The sequence below is a fragment of the Necator americanus genome, chromosome X, assembly GCF_031761385.1.
Source record: "Necator americanus strain Aroian chromosome X, whole genome shotgun sequence".
Taxonomy (NCBI): domain Eukaryota; kingdom Metazoa; phylum Nematoda; class Chromadorea; order Rhabditida; family Ancylostomatidae; genus Necator; species Necator americanus.
This window is the reverse complement of record NC_087376.1, coordinates 30,329,248-30,355,896: the sequence shown is the minus strand read 5'-3', so window position 1 is coordinate 30,355,896 and position 26,649 is coordinate 30,329,248. Positions and strand designations below refer to the sequence as shown.

The 26,649-nt window shown below is 39.0% G+C and overlaps 3 protein-coding genes across 4 annotated transcripts; 2 read left to right on the top strand and 1 right to left on the bottom strand.

Moving 5' to 3' along the window:
• Positions 1–123: 123 nt before the first annotated feature.
• Positions 124–6,280, top strand: RB195_025955 (uncharacterized protein; the record flags this gene model as incomplete). The annotated part of the gene is made up of 8 exons (XM_064214294.1): positions 124–270; positions 1,177–1,305; positions 2,325–2,423; positions 2,478–2,618; positions 5,212–5,343; positions 5,879–5,983; positions 6,041–6,129; positions 6,187–6,280. The coding sequence occupies 8 exons, from the start codon at positions 124–126 to the stop codon at positions 6,278–6,280; spliced, it is 936 nt and encodes a 311-aa protein (XP_064070175.1).
• Positions 6,281–7,621: 1,341 nt separating this feature from the next.
• RB195_025954 (uncharacterized protein) lies at positions 7,622–13,994 on the bottom strand (the record flags this gene model as incomplete). 2 transcript variants are annotated; one of them, XM_013435766.2, is made up of 8 exons in its annotated part: positions 7,622–7,684; positions 7,750–7,836; positions 7,947–8,036; positions 10,895–10,993; positions 11,246–11,320; positions 12,899–13,006; positions 13,069–13,182; positions 13,929–13,994. In XM_013435766.2, the coding sequence occupies 8 exons, from the start codon at positions 13,992–13,994 to the stop codon at positions 7,622–7,624; spliced, it is 702 nt and encodes a 233-aa protein (XP_013291220.2). The 2 variants fall into 2 exon arrangements, with proteins under 2 accessions (XP_013291220.2, XP_064070174.1); XM_064214293.1 differs by lacking the exon at positions 13,929–13,994 and having other exon boundaries at positions 13,069–13,215.
• On the top strand, positions 13,510–25,842 carry RB195_025953 (uncharacterized protein; the record flags this gene model as incomplete). Its single annotated transcript, XM_064214292.1, has 5 exons — positions 13,510–13,512; positions 13,619–13,632; positions 13,754–13,837; positions 24,433–24,516; positions 25,800–25,842. 5 exons carry the CDS (start codon positions 13,510–13,512, stop codon positions 25,840–25,842), a joined length of 228 nt encoding a protein of 75 aa, XP_064070173.1.
• Positions 25,843–26,649: the final 807 nt, after the last annotated feature.

Here is a 26,649-nt window from a genome sequence, read left to right as displayed (position 1 = left end):
TATTCAACCGACCAATCACACGCATTGTTCGCCTCATCGCTACGAGCCACACGTTCTCTGTTTTTACTCTCAAATTGTTCTGACACGGAACTTTGCGTATTCGCTGCAATGGATTTCGATCAGATGGGCGAGGAACGGTATCGCCTCGTCGTGCTCGGATCGGCAAAGGTTGGAAAGACAAACCTGATTCGAAGGTACTTGTACAATGAATTCTCGGAAAAGTACAAGGAGACGATTGAGGATCTACATTCGAGACAGTTTCGCATCCAGGTATTTACTTTACAAATTGTCCATATCCTACTTATTTACAGCCGAATCAAAGTGAATTTGAAGTCTGGAAGCAGTTCGAATGGGGGCTTTAGTCGGGCAGAAAATTTCTTACTATTACCCTAAGGAATGTTTTCCTTCACACGTAGAGGTCGACGTTAAACGCGGCGTTGTAAAGTGAGAAGTTCTATCATTGTAAACAAAGATCTTCTCGCTTATTATTTAACATTTTTGAGTAATTGTTTGGTTTTCACTGAGCGCATAATACTTCTGGCTAAATCTCGTATCTAGATCTGAATCTAGACTTTTTCCGGAATTATTGGAAGGATTTGGAGGTCTGGAGCTATTTTGTCATCCTGCATGCACTTTAGATGCACAAATCAGATTTTTGCAGGATTAATTTCGCACAGAGAACTTAGGAATGAAAACCACGTTGAAGGAATCCGAGCACAATATTGATTTACGGGATGTTTTTTTGTCCGAAGTTTGCAGTAGTGGAAAGTTTAAGCGCACCGCAAAAGTGCCTCGAACACCTAGGGAAGCGGTGACGGCCATATTTGATCATAGGAAAGCTGAAAGTTTCTTACGTAAAATAATAACCTGCTGCCTTTCTGGAATCGAACGTAAATCACTGAAAAACTCCAGAGGTATCGTAATTAAGTGAAATCACTGATAATTTTGTTTACTGTGGTAAAGTGCAGAAGTGTTTAATGGATTGAATAGTTCCAGAAATAGTGAACCAACGTGTTTTTACCGGGTATATTCTTCTAAAAAGCAATGCTCGCAACAGCGATAAATTACACGAAATAATTTTCATGTCATTGAAACAGTATGGCCAGTCTGTTTTTGCAGAAAAATATCATATTTTACACTTGTCTTCTGTGATTTCAAAGAACATCTTTGTTATAGGGTGTACCACTTCCACTTGATATCCTTGATACCAACTTCAATTTCCCAGACATGAGGAAGTTGTCCATAGCGTCGGCCAGTGCGTTTCTCCTAGTTTTCGCAGTAGATGATGTACCAAGCTTTAAGGAGGTACCTTTTAAAATGTTGTTCTATAAAAATTAAGAATGTTATTAACTGAAATTTTGTTTTCTTTACTTTGATGGCTCAAGGTAATAACAGGTGGGTGTGTTGAGCTCGTTAATGATTTGTTTCTCAAAGCTTCATTACCCATTCGGAAGCAAATTATGCAAATACTTCCTGCCGGATGATTGCACTTTCCGGCCAAGCAGCAATGTTTCCACAACACTCGTTAGGAATAAGATCGAATTCCAATGAGCGAGAAATGATAAAATTGCAACTAGCTAGGATACGATTACGGAACCCGCCAGAAAAATGCGTGTACTGCCCCGTAGAGCTGCACATTTTCGATGTTAGCTGATTGCGTTCAAACCTCCACTCGATAAAGCATCGCAAACCACCTGAACGACCGATGATCGCCTATCAGAAACGGGTTCATTTCCAATTCACGTACTTTACGTAAGCATTTCGTTTGTCACGAGTTGTCACTATGCTACTGGTAGTAAATATAATCGAGAAGGTGGATCTAACAGGAACTTTGTCCAGCCCAATCGTATTATTCTCAAAAACTTTTACAGTGGTGGTACAGACTGAGAGCGTTTTAGTGGCCGCTTAAGAAAAACATCTACCAGCCATATGCATAAGATCCGAATGCATTTAAAGCAGCAGTACATTTTCGTGATCAATTTCTGTTTTTTTTTCTTCTATTATTTGGCGCCAAATTGCAGTCGAAATTCAGTCATTTGGTCCTCGCAATTGAAACTATTGGTGCACTCTCATTAAGTCCTAAGCTAGATAGAATCATCAATATTTGCTTACGAATAGTTTCCACAAGTACTTGCCAATTAACCTGTATACTTTTTTTGTTTCGGAAGCTTTCCTGGTATTGACAAAAGGAATTATTTTTACAACCAGAAAATTCTTTTGTCTCATATGATCTGTTTCTTACCTATAAATAATAGTTGCTTCCTTTTGCTACGGAGTGCAGTCTGGAAATATTACAGCAATATCTCCGGCCCTTTTATTTTCAGATGTCTGACTTGTGGCAGGAGATTTGTGAACGTCGCCCTGATATAAATACTCTTCCGATTGTTGTTGTTGGAAATAAATGCGATCTTCCAAGCAAAAAGGTGATTAAACATTCTTCTGGATGCTATACTAGATCTTTAGTTCTTCGTTCACAGATTTTCGAGGCCACTGCACGTGCATTCACAAGCCGTCTCAGCGCTGATGTTCGGTATTTGGAGGTGTCCGCAAAATGTAACCTGAGAGTCACTGATATTTTTCGAACTCTTCTTGAACTCAGCGGTTTCCCTCGTTGTAAGGTATGGTTTGGTATTTATCAAATATGCTATGCACTTTTTTCGGAGATGTTCTTCGCTAGAGGTAAACTGGTAATCACGATTGATCAAAGCGGTTTTTGAGCAGCTTCGCATTAGAGAAGTGTCTTATCGAGTGCGTATTGAGATGGTGATATACTTAATGATTTTTCTAATCATTTCCCTGATATTCTTAATATACCCGGATCAGAAGCGCTATCCATTACGGCGGATCAATGCCCCTGAATAATCATTCCTAGCAACCATTGCTAGGAATGATTATTCAGGGGCATTGATCCGCTGTTTGCGAATCCACGACACAAACTTCCGCTTTCTTGGACCCGCCCACATCCGAGAATATGCGTGGGGAACTCAATCCCCAGCTTAACTTTAACTTCATCAGTATGCATCACACATATGTACAGGGCGCGGCAGCAATAATTTTCACGTTTCAAAGAGGAATTGAAAAAAGTGTTAGGAAGTGTCACCAAAAGCTTGTCCCTTCTCGAATGTAGATATAAATTTTCTGCTTCATAACGTCGTCCAAATGGGGGCCTTGATTGCTGACACACAGTTAGTGCAGTTCTTGGAAGTATTCCACCATTCTCACAAGTATGTCGCCCGTAATTCCTTCAATTTCCTCTTTAATGGACTCTCTTATGAAGTTTATCCAAGACTCGAGCACGATGTTTGAAAATCTCGGCCTTGGGGCACTCAACAGAGATAAAGTCAGAGGGACTTAAGTCAGGCGAGCACGATGGCATCGAAACGGCGACTCGATTTCTTAGATGTTTTGACATTTTTGGGATCGGATGGTTTCTCTTCATTTTCTGTTCTGTTTTTCTTACCTTGAACCTCTGAACCTAAAACAAAACCGTTCTCCGGCCTGGAACACTTCCAGTAGTACGAGAAGCGAACAGCATGCGAAACGCTCTCTGCATCGTAGTCATAGATTAGCCATTAAAGAAAAAAATCTCCACTGCAAAGCCACGATATCCACCCGACCACGGGATGGCGACGAGTGAAGAACATATTGTGTACCATATCTAACTGAACGTATCGCTTCCCTCTAGCCCTTGTGGGGGCCCCACAATGAATTTTCGAAGTGGGAGTTATTCCAGCCGCACCTTGCATGATCTTGGCATTCTGCGAAATTTTGCGGACGAACGGAGTCACTGCCCTTTCTGATCAACAAATGATGGTCGAAGAAAATGGGACCACGAATTCATGTACCATTTTGAGTAATCCGACTTCTGCAGGGTATGGGATACTTCGATGCATAACAGTATTCAGTCGAGCGCTAAATAAGTGTTGCTAAAAAGGGAAAAATAATTTTAAAAACTTGCATACATTTCCAACTTTTCATGTCCATAGTTTTTGTTGCAGCGCTTCGCGATCTTTTTTATGTTGTTATTTGTTTTTATGTTAACGCAATTATTTCAAAACAGCAGATTATGGAGGAATAGAGCAGCAAACTCGTGGACTAGTTTTTTTCTTGGAAAAGGTCCGATATTCCTAATATTTTTAGTCTTTTGCGAGAAACTAAAAATTTGGACTAAGTACAGGAACTTCGTTCTATTATGTTTTTTTTTAAATCGAATAGTTTTCGTTTTGAATAACGTACCCCCTACAGTTCTTTCAGTTAAAACTATAGATACCCTCTTGCTGCATATAGTGTAGTGAGCTGACTCATGAGACTAATAAGAACACTCAACACTGAGGTTGCATAAGAGAGAGGACACTTCTGAAGTGTACACATTCTTCACAATTTTGTTTAACTTAGAGTATATTGATTACGGCCAAAGAAGTCAGCAGGTGATTCCTCACTGATTCCATCTAAGTACCTACAGGTGATTCGTGACACTTAGGTGTAGTATGAAAGTGTGGAAACGAAGCAATTAGGTATTTGATGGACAGCGCGAAATCATAAAACGAGAGACATCGGAGAATGACCAACTAATGACGCAAGTCTCCGAAGCTGCAGCAACTTCAGTGCACAGGACACATTTTACCGCCAGAAGATCACGCTTTGGACGTCTCCGCTGAAATTTTGTAGAACCTCTCATCAACCGTCGCCTTGTTTGGAAAAGTGTTGTGTTGATTTACGAGTCATCTAACTCTTTGAGGTATCCTAACCATAACCTGCACTTGTAAATTGGATTTCAATTAACCTATTTTACTAAATTAGCCGTTTTGCACACTTCCGAAGATAATTCTCGAGAATTGAACTGGATATAGTTTGCATGACGTGAACCACTCTCCATTTTTTCTCTTTCTTAAAACTTTCTCAAACTATCAATCACTTTGACAGCTTTATACGGAAGAGGTTATACTGTATGAAGACGGAATCGGAGATTTCTTTTGGCTGATCCTTCTCAATCTTGGTAGTTCCAGTCTTCCACGTTGTCCTGAATTCACTTGTGCCTCACTAAAGTTTTACTATTTTTCGCTCATGATTCTTTAATTTGTTGACAAACCAACAAACTTCTGCGATGTTCATGTTAGAATTCTCTTTAGTGGTCATATCAGCGCTATCGATGTAGAAGCACCTGTTTCGTTTTCATCCTTAATTCCATTTGTACCCCATGGATAATTTCAGGCAGGCGGAGGAGCTTTGGATGACCCCAATGACACCCAAACAAGCAACGATCTGGACAAGGATCCAGCTCTCCGAAGGGTGAATACAGCTCGTGCTCGCACGCAAAGCAGAGAAATCCGACCGCAAACTGAGGTTTGACGTTTGTGCTATGCTTTGAGAAGAGGAGTTTGTGGGATTCAGAAGTGTGTGCAACCACGATTGGTATTAGATATAGAATGAGCGATTTAAATGAAGGCAGCATATCACGAAACTAAGGTCTCTGTGGGCAAATATAGAGTTGGGGGTGTAAATTAGGAGCACGCGCCTGGTGTCGCTCAATTCTCCCTCAATTCCTGAGAGTCGGCGTGGGAATCGTCTCAGTTCCTACGAGGTATGTTAAAAAGCGCTATCCTTCTACGAGCCTCGGTCCCCTAAACAGCCTATTCTGTTGCTCTCACCTGAAGAGGCTGCTGAGGAGAACTCGACTCTCGATCGGTTGCTCGTGGACGCAGCGCATGTCCAAGCGTGGCACGTCCTAACCCAGCAACACAAGTCGTTTCCCACGTTTCTTCAGGATTGTTAGGGAGCATTGAGCGGGACTGCGCTCGTAGTCGTAATCTACATCCAGAATTCTAAATTTGCCCATGGAGTTCCCAACATCGTCAGTTTTATAACACCCTAACTTTAGAAGGAGAAGAACGGGCATCCGCAAGCGATAGACAAACAGCTTACGCTGCCCAATCTCACTATTCCATTCAATGGTGGGGACCTAAAAAGAAATCGTTCTCTCCGAGTAAGAATCAGATTACTCTGCCATGTGGAATTTCCCTTTTCATTCTTCCTCATTCAGATAAAGCCAACGAAAAACGGTAAGGAACCACTAGACAGACGACCTTCTGATGAAACATGCAAGCTCAGCCGTAGTGCAAGTCTCATAAAGTATGCTCCGTTGAGATTACCTACTTTGGATAATGAAAAATGACTTTTCCTTTCCAGAAGGACAAAACATCTTTCACTGCGAATGCGTAGACACGGGGACAAGGTTGGCGATGACGAAATTGTTGACGAAAGTGACTGTCAAATACAGTAGTTACTCCCTCTGGACCCGCTTCCTTTCCCGTGCACCTCATTTCCATAGAAATCTCTTCTAGATCCTAGTGAAGCATTGTGTGTACTTAAATCTTCTGTCTCCTCCTGTTACTAGCAAATTTCTCCGATAGTCCTCCATCTACAATGCTCTCTTTGTAATTCATCGATTTTTTGTCCATTATTTTTCTTTTGAACTCGTCTTCCACGTCACAATTGAAACGGTTTTTATTGTTCAATTTCCCCTGAACCACTCTATAAAGCTTGTAATTCACTACGTAGATCTAGCTAAAGCATGTCTTCTTTTTTGTTATATAAAACGCGAGTATTATTAGTGTAATATGTCGTGTTTTTCAGCTATTAATTTCGTAGTCTTTAGTTTATATCTAGTTGATAATTTCTAAAATAATTTACTTGCCGAGTGCATCTGTAATGTTATAGTCACACTGATCTCTAGTTCATATCAGGGTACCTTCTGAAGGGTTCCACTTATTGTCCTTTCTCGTTCTTCGTTTACACGACGATCTCGAACAGTTATGTACTTAAAATGACGCGTTTCTTTTCTTCAACTATGTGCAAAAACGTGGTCGTTTTTCTTCTTCCTAGGAATTTTCCTCTGTTGTTACATAAGCAATGAAAGGAGATTTTTGTCAAACAACTTGTTTTCTGTCATAAATGCTTATATCATATTTCAAATATTATTGCCAGTAGCCAGTTTTAGCTGCACTTTATCCGATATTTAATAATTATTTAGATGAAGAAGGAGAAGAGCTCTGTTTCTGCTTTACCACTACACATTTTACTGCAACATGAGTTTACACGCAGGTTTAGAGTTTATTCAGGAAACTGTTCCACGTCGAGTTCGAGTCAATAAATCATGTATATTTAGAGAAAAAAATACAATATGTATCACCGGGTAACTCAATTTCGAGTCTGAAAATTATGACAATCATGGTTAACAGATGTGTTTTTGTGGAAGAAGACCCATTCGAAGAAGTAAACACTTAATGCGAGAATTATTAAAATGTTTGGTATGCAACAGTGTAGGTACACTGATTAATGACATAACATTAACGTCAACAAAACTTCGGCAAAAGAAGGGAATTAACTGATGTCCATATTAAATATGATGGATACCGTTTTAAACGTACAATTTTGACACGATCAAAATGCAGCAAATGGAAGTTAACTTTTCAAGAGTTAGGGTACAAATGATTTTCTTTTTTCGTAACTGAATATGCAGGAACACAGAAAGATTCGATAAAGAAAAGTTAAGGGAAACGTTAGAATTCGCTCGGAGACACATAATTTCTTTCTTTAAAAAAAAACAGTCATATTCGTGTATCTAACTATTCCTCTTGTCCTTGACTGCGCTCATCAGTATACATGAGAAAATCATTGCAAATAGCTGCAAATATATGTATTAAATTATTTTCTTCTGAATAATAATTTTTAGGGATGTCAGCTGCTTACCTCAACAAGAAGGATTATCGCGGCTACAATGATGACGTAAATCAGATTACTTTCAAGGATTTGCCATATGTACGTAGCGCATCCAGTCTAAATGCAATACATACAAACAACAAATTGCAGAAAATATTAAAAAAGTTAAAAAAGTTAGGTAGGTTTCTATCAAATTCTATTAAGATTTGGTACTATAAATAACCTACTTGAGATGGATTGGTGGCACATTGACAAGAGCTCGGATACTGTCCGTAGACTATGTAGTCCTCACAACCGGATGCACCACAACAATGCAGCTAAAATGATCAAAGTAACAGTTTTACTATATCCAACAGATTTTTGCATCATTATTCGAATTGTTCGAATTATAGAGGAGTATTGGCAGGTTAAAGCACCTAACAACCATAATTTTGGTGATGACAGTGAAAAAGAATGAAGGGCAAAAGAGAATAATGTGATTAGTGTTGATCAATCCGTTTTATGTATATGCACTTCCAGAATTTAATTCCAGAATTATATAGAAGTTGTTATGGACCTATAGATCATTTACGGGAAGTTAACCACATCAAATCACATCACTGTCGTAGAGGGGTCCTGAATGAATCACATTGAAAACACGTAATAACCCAATTTTTTTTTCTAAATTTTTTAGCTTCTATTCCTGTTTTTATGGATTTCTCTTCGAATAAGCAGAATAATCAGTGAGAATCATTATTTGCTATGTAAGGATGAGTTCGCCATTGATACTTCATTCACAATTACAATAATTGACCATAATTTTGTGTAACCATGTGATTTTTTCCTCTTCTTTTTGATAATTGGTAATTTTCAATGCTGGAAACTACTACGGTAACTTAGGAAAGATCCTAGAAGAACTGTGAAAGATTTTACTATTTTAATCTACATTAAAAACGGAAGCTTACTGAACGAATCCATCATCTTACTCATTGTTATAATAATAAATTGGTAACAGTAGAAATGAGGGCATTAACCGTATCAATGGTTTTATTGTTTTTTTTTCTTCTGAAAAAAACCATATCCACCAACTTCCGCCTATTTTGCGCATTATTGACAGTGTAAAGAGCTAAACCAGACTTATTCAAATACCGCGTATTGCTTATTTCAAAGTTTCTTCTAAAAAAATTCAATGAATGGTAATTAGAATTTTACTCTGTAATTTTGTAGAGAACTTGATGAGTTTGGTGGGGAAATTGTGTCAAAATCACTGAATTATTACGTGGTTTTGTTAAAATGTCTGGTTTCTCTGGAAAGCGGAAGAAGAATAAGGAAAATAACTGATTTTGCTGCAAAACCTGTCGCTGTTTCACTTCTAAATAGAGAGATTCGACAAAATCCATTTTTACACCTATTCGTCGTTATTTCGACCATTGTGCACGAAAATAAGATTTCGTTTTCTGGAGGAACGTCCAATAAAGGAGTTTGTTCTTATTCTTCAGAAAGAGATGCACTTCTTCTTTTTCTGCAACTAGTAATACTTTCCTCTTTCTTTTATACATCCTTTCCACGCACTATTTCCAAATGTAACCATTTCCAGAAAAAAAGAAATATTATATGCACCTATAGTGTTCTTGCAATGAATGAAATGAGCCAGCATTATACAAACTATACGGTTGCCATGGCTCCGCAACGTTTGCGTTCTGACACGACAACTATGTTAAAGGCACAAGTGGTTACTGTCGGATAAACTCAATATTTTGATAATCGCCTATTTTGCAGTAAAAGGGCATAGCGAACAGTAATTTCCTGGTTATAAATACTTGGAATGGAAACTCAATTAGGATGCTAAGCAGTGTGTCGAGGAAAAAGTGGACGGAAATTCGTACAAAAAAAATCTTTTTTTTTTTTGCTTACTGGACCAGAAAGATGTTTGTCACTTTGTCTCTTAGCACGTTTGTTTGTTACTTTTAGAAACGTTTTCTGTGAAGTATTCTATTTAATTATGATTACAGTCAAAGTTACCTGAACCCTACAAATTCTAATTTTCTGCCAAATATAATTCCAATTTATGCCAGTTTAATTTTTGAACAATTCCAAAGGTGTGAGAACTGGACAAAAATTCCACCAATTTTTGAGCAATTTTCCCACATTTTCATATTCATATGTATGTTCCCACATATATTTTCTTCAAATTTTAATAGAAAGTTCGAGGTAAAAGATGACTGATGAGGAAAAAAAGGTTTCGTATTCCTAAAAATTTGAAAAGTTTTGAAGATCAAGCATTTTTCAGTTGACAGCCATGTCTACCAAATTCAAATAAGACAATTTTGAAGTCAAACTGTTTCTGGATATAATTTTTATCGTGGTTGAAAAGGAAAGATAATTATGAATGGCGTTGGATATTTCCAAAACCGATCTATTTTTTTCGTACAATAACCTCAAACTGTTAAGCTCTTTGATTTTTCTGGATTGCATAATATACTGGTTTTCTCAGATCCAAAATGTTTACACCAACATTAAATAAGAAATGCGATGATGCAAACGAGGTCTACAGACAATAGGTGTAATACTCTAGTCTAGGATAACATTATGAGACAGTGACAGGCAATCAAAAAATATTTTTAAAAAAAATATGGCAAAATTGAAAACCATTATTTCCAAAAGATAATCGCAACTCAAATTATTACGGTAGCTTTTGGAGATAATCTCTTCCGTCAAGAAACGTGAGAAGCGTGTGCCGTAAGGTTGCACACAATACGGTAGGTCCCAAAAACGTACCAAATTCCGGATCTTCATTTATTAGGAGTGATACTGAGCAGAACCATTGAGTGGGAAATTACATAACGGAACTGTACAGATACATACATCTTTAGCAAATCTATCATGTTTTTAGTAGATTTTAGGTAGATTTTAGAGTTACTTTTCATGAAGTTTGCACATAAAATTATATTCATGTTTTTGAGCTGAAAAAAATGCTTTTTTTGTTATTGAAGAAGGTTCACCGCGCAAATATATCCGGTACGATATTGCAAGAGGCTAATTTCACTGTTTCCGGAAATTTTAACCATCAATTCCCTATTTCACAATCACATCACACAATCATATGTTATCATTTTATCAAACACTGTAATTAGTGACACCTAATTATCTCGTTTCCTCGGTTCTAAACTCACAACAAGATAATGAGTCAAATCACCTGGCTTTGAATATTATCCAACGTATCTCGAATTGTTTGCGATGATCCATATTTGCTCACTAATTCAGAACGCCATAGATTGACGAAGTTATCTCGTATCTAAAACACGGATGATATAATCAAAATTATTATAACTTGGAAAAATAATATTCCCTCATCTGAGAAAACGTTCTAACCAGCAATGTTTTGATGCACTTTTGTACGAACCTTGTCATTTCATCTGTGATTTTTCAAAACAATACCACAGAAACATCCTTTTTTCATCAAAACAATACTGAATCGTTTGATTCGTAGTATCTATTATGTTGGAAAAATTTCCATAAATTTATCCATAGATCAATAGACACTTACTGAAGCTTTGTTGACAAAGTACAGCACAATTCCGACAATTTCGACAACGAACAAAATGAGCACGAAGAGGAAGTACTGAAAAACTATTATTACCATAGAAGTAATTATAAATGTAGATAAAAAAGACATTTTTCGATTTTAGTACTCGTTTTTGTTTACTTATCCTGTTATTTTTGTATTCCCAATTTGTTATATTCTTAAAAGTTGTAGTTTTTCTTGCGAAGTGCTCTGCATCTTGGTGCTAATAGGAGTTTCATGGATAAAATTTCTCAGGATAAACTAAACTTTCTTAAACGCTTATATAAGGTGCAGTGAAAGTGTAGCTGCACGTCAGCCGAGAGCAGTATCGGTCGAAATTTCCAGATGATACGTGACTGGCTTTATAGTGAACAATCAAATCCACGAATCTTGAGAAACATCTGGAACATCTCGAACGTGTGGACTTTGGTGTTCTCAGATCCATTTGATGAATGGTTTTTGTTCTTTTGAACGAGTTAGTTGCTTGGAATCAGTCGATTGTTGATCTTCTCGGATATTCGCTGCGTTTCGCTAGTGATAGTATAACTATAGTCAACTATTAGTAGCAGTAATAATATTGGTATCTCATTTTGATTACATTGAAATTGTCCATAAAAACTTTTGAAATATGGATTAGAAACGGTAGCGCAATGTCGCTGATCAGTGCTGATTATTGTAGATCAATCGATTTTGCCAGACTTCACCACCAGCCAGTCGACACTCTGCCGTTTTCGTCGTGGTGGCCATGGGTTTTTGCTCTCGATGACTTTTTTCCCGCTATTTTCCCCCCGCTTTTTTTCAAATCTTTCCAAACTTTATGTAGTGGTTCAGTTCATTCATATCCTCATGAAATCCGTAGCGTCTCTTTTAAGTATTTTCTCTATTTTTCGTCTTGAGAATGGTTGTGGTTCATTTTGTAGTGAGGAATCGAACAAAAACTTTATCCCATCATAAAGTTTATGGGAGATTTTAGTTGTAAAGCTTCAAGGGTAACTTGAAGGTGTTCTCCAATAACTGTCTATATCCTACTCATAATTTTTGCAATATATGCGTGCTACTTCCTTATTTGGGTATGCGTAGCAGAGGTAAAAACTCAAATAATCGTAGTTCTCGTGTAATCTGGTCTTGTAATATCTATTTTCTTCCTAGATATGTGTTCTACTCACGTAAAATACGCCATTATTCAAATAATTCAGAAACTTTTCTTAGTCTTTGAGGCACTGTGCTACTAAACCAAGTTAGTAGCTCACTGCAAATAAAATTATGCTATGAAAAGGCGCTCCTGCAAAAGTGTTATGATAGCAAAGAATAAGTTTTTTCTCTGGATTGTTCGCAAATGGTAAAAACCTCATATAAAATTATGTGGGTTTCAATACATTTTCTGCTCTTTGAGTTATGTATTCAACGAAGGTGAAAAAAAGGAGAAATCACGAAAAACTTCTTGAATATGAGAAAATTGACTTAAAAGTTCTCATGCACTTCATCTTGGATCTTATTAAGCAGATGTTGTAGCACACTGCATATCTAAAAACCTCATGTATACTCAAAACGAAATCTCATTCGAGATTTCCAGCAACATTTCTCTCACGAAATTTGTAGTACAGTAGAAATTATCAGCAACTTGTTTCCACTTACCAGACCTATTGCACATATCAGTTCACAAGCGCTACCACAACATCCGAGAAATCCGAGAATCAACAGAACACCACCAAAACCGATCACCACATATAGTAACCAATAAAACTGAATAGAAAAATCAATTGCAACGTATTTCACAATGCTGTGTTTATCACTCAATCACTTACGCTTTCTAAAGGCAAACTGTTTATATCGATTTTGATAGTGCTTATGACTTTTGTCAAGAATGAGTTGTCGAATCGTAACCATAGTGCAATACCAAGGATCGCTGCTCCTAACAACTGCAACAAATTGTTTGGAATTAGTGATTCCATAGATGCTTTCGTTTACACCAACACCAGCCTCACAAGTTGCAGCTTGCTCTTGACACATGCATTTAGGATACGAATATTTGTTTTCATGACTAAGGCAGAGTTGAAATCTATTGAGAAGAGGCAACAGAACAATTCCTATACATTAGTGTTGTAGACCTAGCGCTCTTCTTTGAATGTGGTTTTCACTCGAGAACTGTCGTAGACTTGTTGGATCTTCTTCCTGGCATACATGTTTTTTGGCTTTTCCATCTATTATCTACTGAAACACTAATTACTGATGTACGGTATTAGTGTATGGTGATATCGCGAAGTTTTATCATTATCGAACAAAATTCTGAAGCCAGAGACACTGAATATTCCAGAGTAATATCACAAAAAGTGTACTAAGCGGAGAGATATGTAGGAAGAGTACGAAAGGTAAGTTGATGCAGGTCATGAATTGGTAGTTTGAAACTTCATTTATTTTGAAGTTGCTCTCATTAAATATACAGCACAGGTAATCTTTGAGTTTCGTATACGTCAACATGATCTATTTCAGAACCAAAGTCCTTGTATTCCTAACGACAGTATTTCAATCGGCGCCTGATTCTGTGACAAGACAAGGATGGTTTTTTTCAAATAGGTATGCTCCAATAGAAACATTCTCTAACGATGTTGTCTTAAACTGTCAGTATTAGAACGTAATGCGAGGATCTGCTTAGTAAAGAACTTACGAAGAACAAGAAGTTTATAGCCCAAAAAATATATTTGACGCACTTGTTCCCACAGCCAGCGACCATCCTCTTCCTGTAAGATTAAAGTATGAAAACAAAACAAATTTTTGCAATTCTACTGAAGAATGGAACGTGCACGAAATTTTTAATAATCGTTTTAAGAGCTATTGATTCCGCCGTAGGAAATCGTTTCTGCCGTAGGAAATCGTTTCTGTAAAGTGCATTTAAAAACTGTATTAAAGAAATTGGTTATAGATGCAACAGAATAGCCACCGAATTGTTCTCTCGGAAGTGATGAATGAACAGTGCGTCAACTGTGTTCCTATAAGGAAATGAAGTGTACCGGTTACCTAGTAAACGTTACACATACACGCCTTTCGAAGGCCTAACAATACCGTGTCTATGGGAACGCGACTGGCTGCGACTGCATGAGAGGCACCGGAGGCGCCATGGACGCTGAAGCCAGACGCCGAGGTGCTGTTGATTAGCCAGTCCCGCTATCACAAGCCTAATAATTTGCGCGCTGTTGAATGAGCTAATGACAAACATCGACCCATAGTTATTTACATTAAACAGTGATGGTTCAATAGCTGACACAAAAAATTTTTAACGCAAATTCAATGACAAAGTATGTCCTGGTAGCACCCCTTACTACTCAACCTACGTCATTTACAACAAAATTGGTTCAGAAGCGCTAGGAATTATTGGTCAGCCTCTCCTCAGCTTGTATTTGATAACAAATACACCAGTCCTGTAACACAAAAAACCATGTCGGATTAAACTCTGGTGGTCCTTTTGATTGATCCATGTCTTCAGTCAAAAAAAAAAAAGCTATGGGAATGGTATAGTTATTGGGACCATACATTTCACTCTGCTTTCGTGCTCAGTCGAAAATGTCCAGAACACCCTAAAACTTGGAGTTATGAATTTACGTTCCGAATCGGACTCTGCGTATGGAAAGATGTGGTTAAACACGAGCTTTGACTATCTTCATCGTTTACTCTCAAACATCAAGGTGCGAAGAAGAAAAAGTCGAAGCTTCTTATAAGTACCAAGAATAGTTCTGCAGAGAAGACCATACCTTCTACAAGATCATTGTTGGTGATTTCAAGTCCAAAGCTGCCATGAGAAGAACGCCTGAAGGACTTCGCATCGGGACCGCCGGCCTCCAATGAAACGAGAAGTGGGAGAGGTTATATTGGCAAGTTTATCTTCTCGAGTTTTTCACGGCGACAGAAACCTCCCATGAAAACTAGCAATTTTGAAGCCACTCTTCTTCAAGCTGGACTTGGAAATCGCCCAGTGGAGGGCAACATAACGAAATAAACGAAACGACGAAAATTGTTTGCCTGACGGAAGTCGCTGTTGTGCCAAAGGTCTGCATGGGATCGGACCGTCTCCTTTGAAGAATATTTTTCTTCACATGGAAAGGAGAAAAGAGCGCGAAGTTCCAGAACTGTCGCTAACTGGGAACTCTTCGCTATGTTATCCAGTTTTGGGAAGATATCGCAACATCAAAGAGAAATCAGTCCCGTTGAACACCTTCACGACTCTACGCGTGGAAAGCTGAGAGATTTAAAGGCAGCGTACCACGAACCTGACCAGGTGAAGGGATCTGCGGGAAGGCTAGAGATGAGGGTGTAGATTGCGGGATCAGGGGTGGTTCTGCTCAACCCCCCCCCCCCCCTCATCGTCCTAAAAAACTGCATGGTAACCGCTTTTGTTCCTACGAGCAACGTTAGAACGCTGCTCTGTTGAATGGACAGTCGAGGAGAACTCACTGGTTTTCGACCGCGGAGCAGCTGGATACAGTGCATGTACAAGGGTGGCCCGTTGCAACTGAAATCGTCTGAATTGAAACGGAGTCTCTAAACCCTTTTTTTTTACAAAGATTAGGGAAAGATAAGCGGAGCCGTCTCTGATCCATTCTGCAACCCCATCTCTAGCTTGTCCAGCGGTTTCCCTCACTTGGCCATTTTCGTGATATGTTGCCTTTAAAGCGACCAAGAGGTGTCTGCCGCTGAAAACTATTGAACTAATATGTGCACGAGCTGCAGGCATTCAAGAGCTCACTTCCGAGCTTCGGAGGTGTTGCAGAGAAGAGATAAAATAAGGGTATTAAGAGAGAAGAGCAGCAGTGTTGGCTGAATCTTTAGTGGTGAGGAAGGGTATTCGCTATCCCTAACATCGAGATTTCATAAATCGCAAGACGAAGATGACTAGTCTCTAGAACACAAATGGAACAGCCATTGCATCAAGAAGGGAATGTTGAAAATCTTCCGCGACTTTTACTCGTTCTCTTCAACAGCCATGTTCACTTGCTTTCTCATGATCTGAGGGAAGATGTACATGTCATTCAGAGGTTCTACTATCCGAAGTACGATATGCTATCGTATTGGTAAGGAATCTTACGACACTCAGTCCTTAGAGGATAAGATCTGAACGTCTGAAGAATGTCCCGGCAGTTCTTATCAACTCTGGCGAGGCTCTTTACATATTGCCTGTCGGAATGCGAGGGTCCTAAATAGTGGAAGACAATCAAGTCCGCATTGGTGTATAAGAAGGGGATCCACATGAGATCGGAATCTATTGTCCAATTTGCTTACTATCCTCTTTACAGCTGCTCTACAAGACTGATCCTCAACAGGATTGAAAAAGCATTAGTTGAAGAAGTGAGCAAGCACAGTTTTAAAATGAATCAGCAGGATTGATCATGTTCCCACTGTTTCAAAACTTATTCAGAAATCGCGAGAGAACAAAATACCGCTTTGTCTCGCTTTTATCGGCGTGAAGGAAGCCTCCGACTCCAATGAGGCGGAAGCGGTCTTGGAAGCCTTAAAGAACCAAGACTTTCCTACTCAGCAGATAAAGATACTCCGATAGTTGTGCAGTAATTCACCGACTAGAAGATAGCATCTGGTAAGGTGAAACCACGACCTCACCTCCAAAATTCAGGGTCGCTCTTGAGAATGCAAAAGCTGGAATGAGTATAGTAAACGTTGGTGGTCGGCAGGTGCACCATCTGCGCTTTGCTGATGACTGTTTTTTTAGATGACTTTCGTTCTGATGACATGAAGCGCCTCTTAGGCGGTACGAATGCCTGTCGAACTTGATGAAGCGTATAAAAAAATCGGGCTTCATCTAAATCTGGATAAGACGATGTTCATTTACGCTCAACGGAATGAAAATACCCGCCTGTACCAGCTACGTTCATATGAGCTGGGAAATAAACATTAAAAACGACCTAACCCACGAGCGTTATATGTTTTAGAAACTTGGGAAGCAATAAGCAAATGCACTGAGCGTCATTGAATGCTCAGTCGAAAGAGTGATGCTAGAAATATCACGCTTCGCACAATTGAGATACGTGATTCAAAGTAGTATCCTACGTCAGCGAACGAAGATTAAAGACGCCGCCGCATTTGCCAAATAAACAAAATAAGTTGGGTCTGACACGTGATGCGTTTCAACGATAGCTGTTGGACCAGAGCCGTGGGTGACTGCGTTCCACGCGATATTAAATGCAATACAGGAAGATCGCCTACGCAACGGTTCTTTATAAGGGCACGCGATGGGGAAAAATGGAAGTTTTCTTGGCGCCCAGATTCTGCAAGTCGACGAATAGCAGAAGTCGAGGTGTTAAAGGTGATGGACGACAGTAACCAATGCCAAGAGTTAAGCTGTACCATGTCTGGAATTCTATTAGATTGAGGAAAAAGCCCTAAATAAGATATTCTATTTTTAGAAGTCGTTGGAAGTTCAGTTAGGACAATTCAATGCCGGAATATGGTGACACATTCTCAAAGATTACCTCAAAAAGTATATACTCGCGCCTATCTGTGCGAAGCAACAATGATTCCAGTTGACCACAGTCATATGCGAGTTGTCGTCTACTATGAGCTCTTACGATGTCTCAGTGTGATTACCTTGGCGGCGGACACCTGCGTTGAGCGTTGATGAGCGCCTCGTCTCCCCACCCAGGGTTCATATCAGCGTTTTCTGTCAGAGCGAATACCAACAATTCTATTCGCCAGAAAAGCTCGAAGCGATAATGACTATCTACTTTCCGATACCGAACTGAGGTCACCCACATCCTTCACTTACAGTTGCCATAGTTCCGGACCACGGAGATCGAAAATCTTGTTGATCGTTATCATAAACTATAGACTATGATGCAGACTAAACCATTCTTTAAAAATCATTGCAACAAACGTATAAGTGTTTGACGTGAAGGGAAAATTTACTTATGACTCTTTCTCAATCCAACGCACCAGCCAATCTATACTGTTTCATTAGTTAAGTAACAATGGTTCCTGAGGTTCTTATTTAGCTGACTGATCTAGCAGTAGCAGAAGGAAGTTTAGCTGAGATTCTTTTGGGAATTACTTGAATCTATACTAATCTACCAATGACGACCAATAAACAACATTTCCATTCCTCAATTTAAAATCTTGACTGCCGACTTCTGGATTTTGTTACTGGTGACATTTTGTCTCTACAAAGATCAGCCATCAGTCTCGAGGTTATCTCATACACTCTACATATGGGATTATCAGTCCCTCTTCATCAATATTCATAGTTGGCGTACGCTGAACATGATCGATCCCACCGAGTGATCGCGTTGCTCTTTCAATTGCTTTATTGAAGGGCTTGTACTGCGAAGAATGCGTCACGCTTCTTCGGTTGAACACGGTCGGCGTTCACAATACATTTAAGGCAATTTTTTTTAAACGCAGCATTCGCGGAAGTAGGTCTTCCTGGCTTTTGGCTACTAGTTTTTACGCCTCGACTTAAATTAGCAGTACAAATTCTTCAAAAATAATCATGTATTCAGTAAGCTGCTGGAGGAGTGTTTACCCAAAGAATCAGTTTCCAGCTGTTTGTCTCCTTCATTTGTACACCAATATACGCGTATGGTAGAATCAAAACGTCATAAAGCTCGGAGCAGTTGCGTAAGCGGGTGCGCTCGAAACGGCGCGATGAAACTAGCGGAGGAAGAGTTTGTTAGCACCACTTATCGCTGTTGCTCACGATGCCCCAGCTCGATCCAAACCGATAGTTCCACGCCTCCAGCCCAGCTGCTTACGCAAGTGCAACGAGCTTTATATCGTTTTGACTCTAGTCATCTCTTCATCATGTGAATACTTGGGTTCAGGGGAAATTAAGGAAGTGAGGAGTCCCTAGCAGGAATATTTCACGTCATAACTCAGACACCCTACCATACGACTCTGCATTCTCGCAAATAAACCAAAACTAAAATACGGTATAAGTACGGTTGTCGTCAACAATTTCAATAATTTAGTTAAAACTTCACTTCTCACTCGGGTGTTGATCTATCCACAAGTGAATCATTTACTACTCTTTTACAATCGTTCGAAATTCGAATGGTTTACAAACATTCGGTTATTTATGTTGTTCCCTTCCGCTGACATTCTGCCCATTATTTTGAGCTAACTGACACAGAAATTTTGCCACTTTTTCAGCAGAACAACTTTGAAGCGATTTTGTAGAAAATAATCCATGCTGTTCTCCCATCGGTACGGTTCATGGTTTGGTTTTCAAGTATAACGGGACAAAACACCTTCAACAAATCCTGGAGCACCAAATCAGTTTGTCTAACTAGATGCTCTTTACACAACCATATAACTGATGAAATGAATTTATGTGAAAATCTGATGAACCTGATGAATCTTAATGGCAAAATTGTTCTATAAAACAACTTACACTCGTAGAAAAAATAACATTCGTTTTGTGCACTTTCACTTCATCAATTCAATAAAAGTAAAGAGTTGCTTAGCTGGATAAACTGGTGTTTAGGGTGATCCTAAGGCTTCTGGTTCCTGGGTTTGAATATGTAGAACTATTTCGCGATTTTGCTGTGATAGTTGCAGACTACGTTCCTATCTACTACTTAAAAGCACTCAAAATTGAATCTGAAATCATCTGAGACGGTCTTTATTCAGGCATTAGAAAGTATGAAGGGATCATTGTTAACGCAATACCGTGAAAGTACGGAGGTAGTACAGAAATGAGTATTGACAGTAAGAGTGTGTAATTTCCACTTTATGAGTTCAGCGTCGTAATACTTGTGAAGAAAAATCTGATAACACATTGGTATTCCTAACGTAGTTGTAAGGATTTAACATAGAAAAAGTGGGTAATGTACATAGTGCTCGTTTACAAGAAAAATCTGATTACACTTGACATTACCAACGAAATTCTAGATCTTGAAAAGAGAGACTTTGAAAATGAGAAAAGAAGAGCATGAAGATTTGTCGGTTTTTAGGAGGGAAGAGGTAGAGGCATTAGGTAAACAACGTAATGTAATTTGCAGGGATTTGAGCTGAGGGGTTGCCAGCTACAGTTAGAAGACGGTTGGTGCACCCGGTCGCCGAAGTTATGCGTAACTGTGTTTTCTTCGAAAGTTGATGATTCACGGTTATAGAAATGTCAACAAACACTTCCTCACCTCACCGGATGGCACGATCGAGGCGTTTAGATTACATTAATGCGCTATTCGTGTAGTCATCTTCTGAAAATGCCACACCGTCCCTGATTTAAGCTGACCACTAAGTCAAAATAGAAATTCCAATATTCAGGATTTATTCATTCCAAAAGTGTGTAGTAGATAAAGTTGGGTGGCGTTCTGTGGTTATTCATTCTTGCCGACAGTTCAATGTGGAGGACAAGATGACGTGCGCTTATCGTGATTCAGCCTGTCATAACTAAAGAGGATTCTAACTAGGGTATATAAAAGGTGGTCATGACTGTGCATAGTTGCAGGAATTGTGCTCTCTACATCAGTCAGATTAAAAAGCGAGAATCTTTCGAGAGTAGCGATACCTGAAGGCTATTGATGCATCTATTACGGTAGCATGAACAAAAAATGTAAGGTGAATAAGCCAAATCAAAGGAGGGCAAAACACAATATAATCGTATGTAAAAATGATTAAATAAGTTGGATATTCTCAAAAGGAGCAGTAGAACATAAACAAATGCAATCAGTGACATCGAGGCTCGTGACTGCGTGAAAATTGCTGAAGCGTACACGTGTCTTTGATGTTAGCCTTTCCGTACATAAATAGTTCAGTGTTGTAATTGCTTCTCGTCTTTCCTAGCTCCTTTCCGTGAGAGAGCACTTAATTATATGGGCCGAGTGGCAACACATTGTCCTTCCAAAAAAATCACAAGTTTTAGGCTGTTTTAATATTGCTGACATGTGTAGCAACACGTCGCAACACATGTCAGCAATATTAAAACTCCTATGAATCATTGCATTAGTGTGGATGTTAGTCCTGTACTTAAATACTACTACTTGAATACTTTAATGAAGCAGAAGTCTATTATATACTCACTAACAAAGTATACATTAGGCGCAGATTCAAATTTTGTTTTGTCTAGAATGTGTGGAGTGGACATGTACGGTTGGAGCGTGAATTCTATGCGTGAGAACCCTTATTGGATAATTGTTTTATCGTCGAAATCTCGTGTGTCCACGCTCCCATTAAGTTTTTGTATCTTTTACCCAACCGATGAAAGAATCTTATCAACGTCATTGCGTTGGAAGAATTATGCGAAACAATAAGCTAGGACGGAGGCGTGTGTCCTTCATAGAATGTATCATTTTGAGATGAATTTAAAAAACCCTCCAGCAAATTTTAGATGCTATCTGAAGATCGCACAACCGAGCAATGAAGTCCACCTCCATATATTTTAGGCTCTTATTTTCTAGTTTAATTCATAACCAATTCGATATAGCCAGATATGAAGCAGCGAAGTTTAGAATCTCAAACAATCTTATAGCATTAATACTATTAAATTACGTCACTCTTCCATTCTCATTGCGCTTCTTATGAGCAAAGCACATGACCTTTGCACCCTCAGTAAGTGGAGGTGACAGTGGAAATATTCGTAGCGAAACGGTTGGCAATGAAATATCGCCGTCACCTGATCGACTAGTAAACGCGTACAATTCAACGCTCGTCATACCTGGGCGTTGAACATTCATAGGTCCAGCTTACCAGACTTATTAGAATTGCTACAGGAGTAGGATGCTTTGGGAATAGGAGAATCTCGAAATGCCTTTGTTCTTATGATGTCTATATTACTCCAAATCGGATAATCGAAGAATGGATTTTTGCTTTTGAATTTGCTGAAAATGATATTAAGGGCATGTAAATTGAAGGAGTCAAACAGTTAAACTGTGGCGAAGTAGGTAGGCAGCTTTGTACTAGGTTTTCACGAAACGTGGAGATTTTCCTTGGTTATTGTTCCTGTTCTGCCAGTTTAAGCTGAACCGGAAACCATTTTTTTCTGGTATTTATACAAGTGAAAAACTCGTTGAACAGAGCGTCCTCTGCTAACCGGTTGCAGAACCTTTGTTCACTTCAACGTGGATAAATTGCAAATAATGAACCCACACCAGTCCTGCTATGGCTCGTCTCCTTTCAAATATTCTTCTAAATTGCTCGCTCAGCAAGCTTATCAACGCAAGAAATTTTTTTAGAACTCAAAGAATTACGTTGAAAGTACTGGTACGCGGACAGTTGTAGAATGTGGCAGAGATGAGATTTCTCCCAACTTCGTCGCAGGTGGGATCTAGGGATCTTTGCGGCCAATAAGTAGGAGCGTTTGTTGTTCAGGCGTAGCTTTGCAGGGCACAAATGAATCACTTGGCTTCTTTATGGCGTTGATACATACGTCCGTACATAACCTATGAGCTATGGGGAAACATATTTCTCGATATGAAAAAATGCTGTAGTGAAGGAAGCCGGTGAATTTGATAGAACTGTTAACCGTTATCATCTTTTCGATAGTGCTGAGATTTTATGGGAAAGGATTAAGAAGTATAGTGGAGATTATTCATGAAAAATAATGATGGAGTTCCACAATATTGCTTGTGTCAAGTTTCGAGGGTACATTTCTTTCCACAGACATGTTGGGTGAACAAAACCAAAATGACGCAAATAGACTTAACTACGAAATTTTGGTTTAGCTAACAACGTTCTAGCGGAAAATGGTTCGAGAACAGCTGATGATTTGTGTGCTTCTGATGCGAAAATGAAAACTGTAGTTTTATAATGGTACTACGATTACGCTTCGTGACCGTCAAAAGCTGTAAGCAAACTGCTGGTTACTGTACAGAAAGTTTTACCCATCATTCAAACGAAGAGGTTGTTGAAACCAGTCAGTCAGTCATAGAATAATTACTATGAATCGCATGAGACATGAACGGCGGACTAGAGCACATTTAGAGATCTATCATCGGGTTTTTCTTGACTTAGAAACGGGCTAAGCTACTATGGTTACCGTATAGCGGTGGGCAATCGCGAATCTCTTCACGTTGTTGTGTAATTTTGCAAAACGTTGTTTGTTTAACCACCAGCTGGTTTCAAGCCTCTCGTTTAAAAGTTTCAGAAGAGTAATAAGAGTAAAGGAACAGAATAGTTGCTCAACTGTAAGAAGTGCAGCGTACAAGTGTACGAATACGAAAAAAAAAACGATTTACCATTAAAGACGTTCTCCCAGACAACATCAGAACAAATGCTGATTCACGCAATGAAGTCTAGCGATAAGGCAAACATTCCTTGAGTGATATTGAGATGAAACGGAGCTTTCATCTAGGCCATTTTCCATTGAGCGTTTACTTTGTGAATGGTTTTTGTTGGCATTTTTGCAGATTCCATTAGAATTGATGTGTGACAATGAACTAGTCGAACCGGCAAAACGCCAAGCCAATAACCATCATACGATTTCCTGCTAGAGTGTCACTAAAATCATGGAAGGTGATTCACCAGGGAATGTTAGTAGTGGGAGAAGAAGGTTAGGGACCAAGTGACAACTTGATTCTTTCACTTTATTCATAGTGTCTGCGACTGAACAAAATATGTAAAAAAAAAATAGAGTTATGCAACCTGCAGAGGTGATCATTTCGGCGATCAGCGTTACGAATCCAAAACTAATTGGTCATGTGCCCATAATCTCCGCGCTGATGAGGTTTTCAGTGTATGAAGCCGTTATTGGATAAGTTGATGCCTCTTTTGCACATTCGAGTTAGGGATGCGCAGTTGACCGCACCAGATTAGATAGAAATTCATTAAGGCTATAAGGTTTCGTGTCATCACAGGCGGTTATAGGGGAGAGAAGACTTAAGGTATCAAATCGTTGCTGATGGTAAAAGCTCGTGAAGACAAAAGGCTCTTCCGCGAGTGGGTGTTGGGTTGAGGTGATGCTTGTGAGGAACGCCATCCTGCTGAGCAGTGTTTGGTTTTCTTGAGTATTATTTAATGTACAAAGTCTCAGCAAACATAAAATGCCCCTTTGTTGCACTTTGTGTGCGTTTTTTCTATATGTTAGTACTGTTCAAGATATCGATTTAGTAAGGCAGAAAGCGGATTTCTCATCTTATAAGTGTAGTCGTGCTGTCCCACCACTCTTAGTTATTTTTATTCGATTACTCATTTGTAGACAGATATGTAGTGAATTATGTTTGCCATTCGTTCAGAATACGCAGTTTGAGTGAACCATTTCATACCGGAAATCCATCCTCCAACCACTTTCCAAATAAAATGTTTGCTCAATATATTGGGTAGGTCCATAATTACTGCAGCTTCTTCTCAATTATTTTCTTCTTTAAAACTTGGCATTTTATTTAATTTTTTCGAGTGAAAATAACCTTATTTTCAATAGCATTTCCATGAAAAGAATAATATGAATGATGAAAATACTATCGAAAATAATATCCACATTGGCCTTTCAACTTCGAGAAAGGTTGGAGTGCGGTACATCATATCGTGTTCTCACCAGACTCTTTGGCGAGGAAGCAATTAGAAAGAGCGAAATTGGAGGATAGTTCAAGGAGTTTTAAGTTTAAGGCGATGCAAGCCGCTGAAATGAACAACGATGCGGCCGACCATCAAACTTGAGCCACCAGCCACTACTGTAGACTGTGTACTGAAGACTTCAATGTGGACAATTCGGCCGTCGTCCCAAAGGTAGAAAAAGAAAAGAAGAAGAAAGGAATTGGCTGAACGGGTCTTCCACGAACACTGCAACAACAACAAAGCCGAACATCCCCGAACTTTCACCTTTGCCACAGCGAAACGAGCAAACTCCGTTCCTGAAGAATCTCGTAGTTGAAGATGAATCGCGGCTTCTCTTCAAAAACGTACAAAAAATTTCCACACAAAGGAATACCAAAAAGCATGGAATGTAAGAAGGCAACTCGTGGTGTTTGGTAGGGCAGAGGCAGATTTAAGTGATAACTAGTTCGTTGAGATCGCGAAATGATTGTGCATACCAACTTTTCTCGAAGTAGTAGACCATAACATGGCGAATGTGGATATGATGTTCGATAGCATTTTTATTAACTGAAAGGAGAAGTTCACATTCGCCCAAAAAAAGCCCAATACGCTGACTTTCAAACAAAAAAAAAATGTCGCGAGAGAGACCGGAATAATTATGCACGTTAAACAAACGATTTTCTTCGGGAACTGGTTGAAGGAAAGATGCAATGTAAGTATGGATTTCTAGATTTCTAATGATCCACATTAAATGAATATTACATTTTCATTTTCTGTGAATCAATTCCACTTCAGAATTGACTAGCTTGACTTTATTTCAAAGAATATCTAAATTCTCTAAACTCTGCAATCAAGAAGTCATCAATCGTCGAACAATCGTCAAGAAGGAACATCTTTTACATGGTACTAAACGGATCTGACCGATCCTTGCAAAACACCTCAAGACAAAGATAATCCATTAAAATGTTGTTCTACAATCGTGTTCTTACCAGTGATGTCCATATTTCAGGGAAATCTGTTTTCCTGTTCATCTCTAGAGTCTGAACCAAGTTTTACATCTCTGTTTCAGGCAAGTGTATATATGGAGCCTTGACCCGCGAAATCTGGTCTAGAGTATCAATTTTAAAATAAATCATCGATAGTCATTCATTCGTACTTGGTTCGTGATCGAGCTAACTGATCTAGTTTCATCGATAAACAGCAAGATTAGCTCCATTCCATTAATTGAAACAATGGCAATTTCATGCCGACGCTGATTACGGTCTCCCAGTTCTTAATATTGTTTTCTGTGTGGACTGTTTTCATAGCCTTTCTGACCAACCTTAGATAGTCCAATAACAATTTTTCTTATTGTTCTACTACGGCGTTCTGTTTCTATTCGGTATTCGAGAGAATCATCCCGTCATTAATTAGTACTGTTCCCACCGCAATTTGCCGCAGAAATTACAGCATTATACTCCCTAATTTCTATATGCATCATTCCCAACTTCTTGCAGCAATGAAGAAAAGTATGATTTGAAATATTTATTAATCTTTAGCGTGAATCAGCACAATATTTTCGTAAGTGAACAAGTAAGGATACATAAAGCGCCTTTAACGTTGCATCAAAGAAGGAATGTGCAGTTGGTGAGTGACGCTTTGTCGCTTCACAACAATAAACTTTGACCAATATCTTATGACAAGTGTGGGTCGCACATCACGCGGTGGAACGGGACGGGACAAAAAAAAACGAGTGGGATTCAAAATATATTAAAGATGACTCTGTAAATGAACAATGAAATGTGACAAACATTGCGTGAAAACCATTAAAACTATTTCCACAAATTTATACGGGCAGGAGTTCTCGTTAGAAGGCGGGCGGTTTGGGCGAGCGAGAGCGGCGGGCGGGTGATAATGGGTGAACTCTAACAGAACAGATT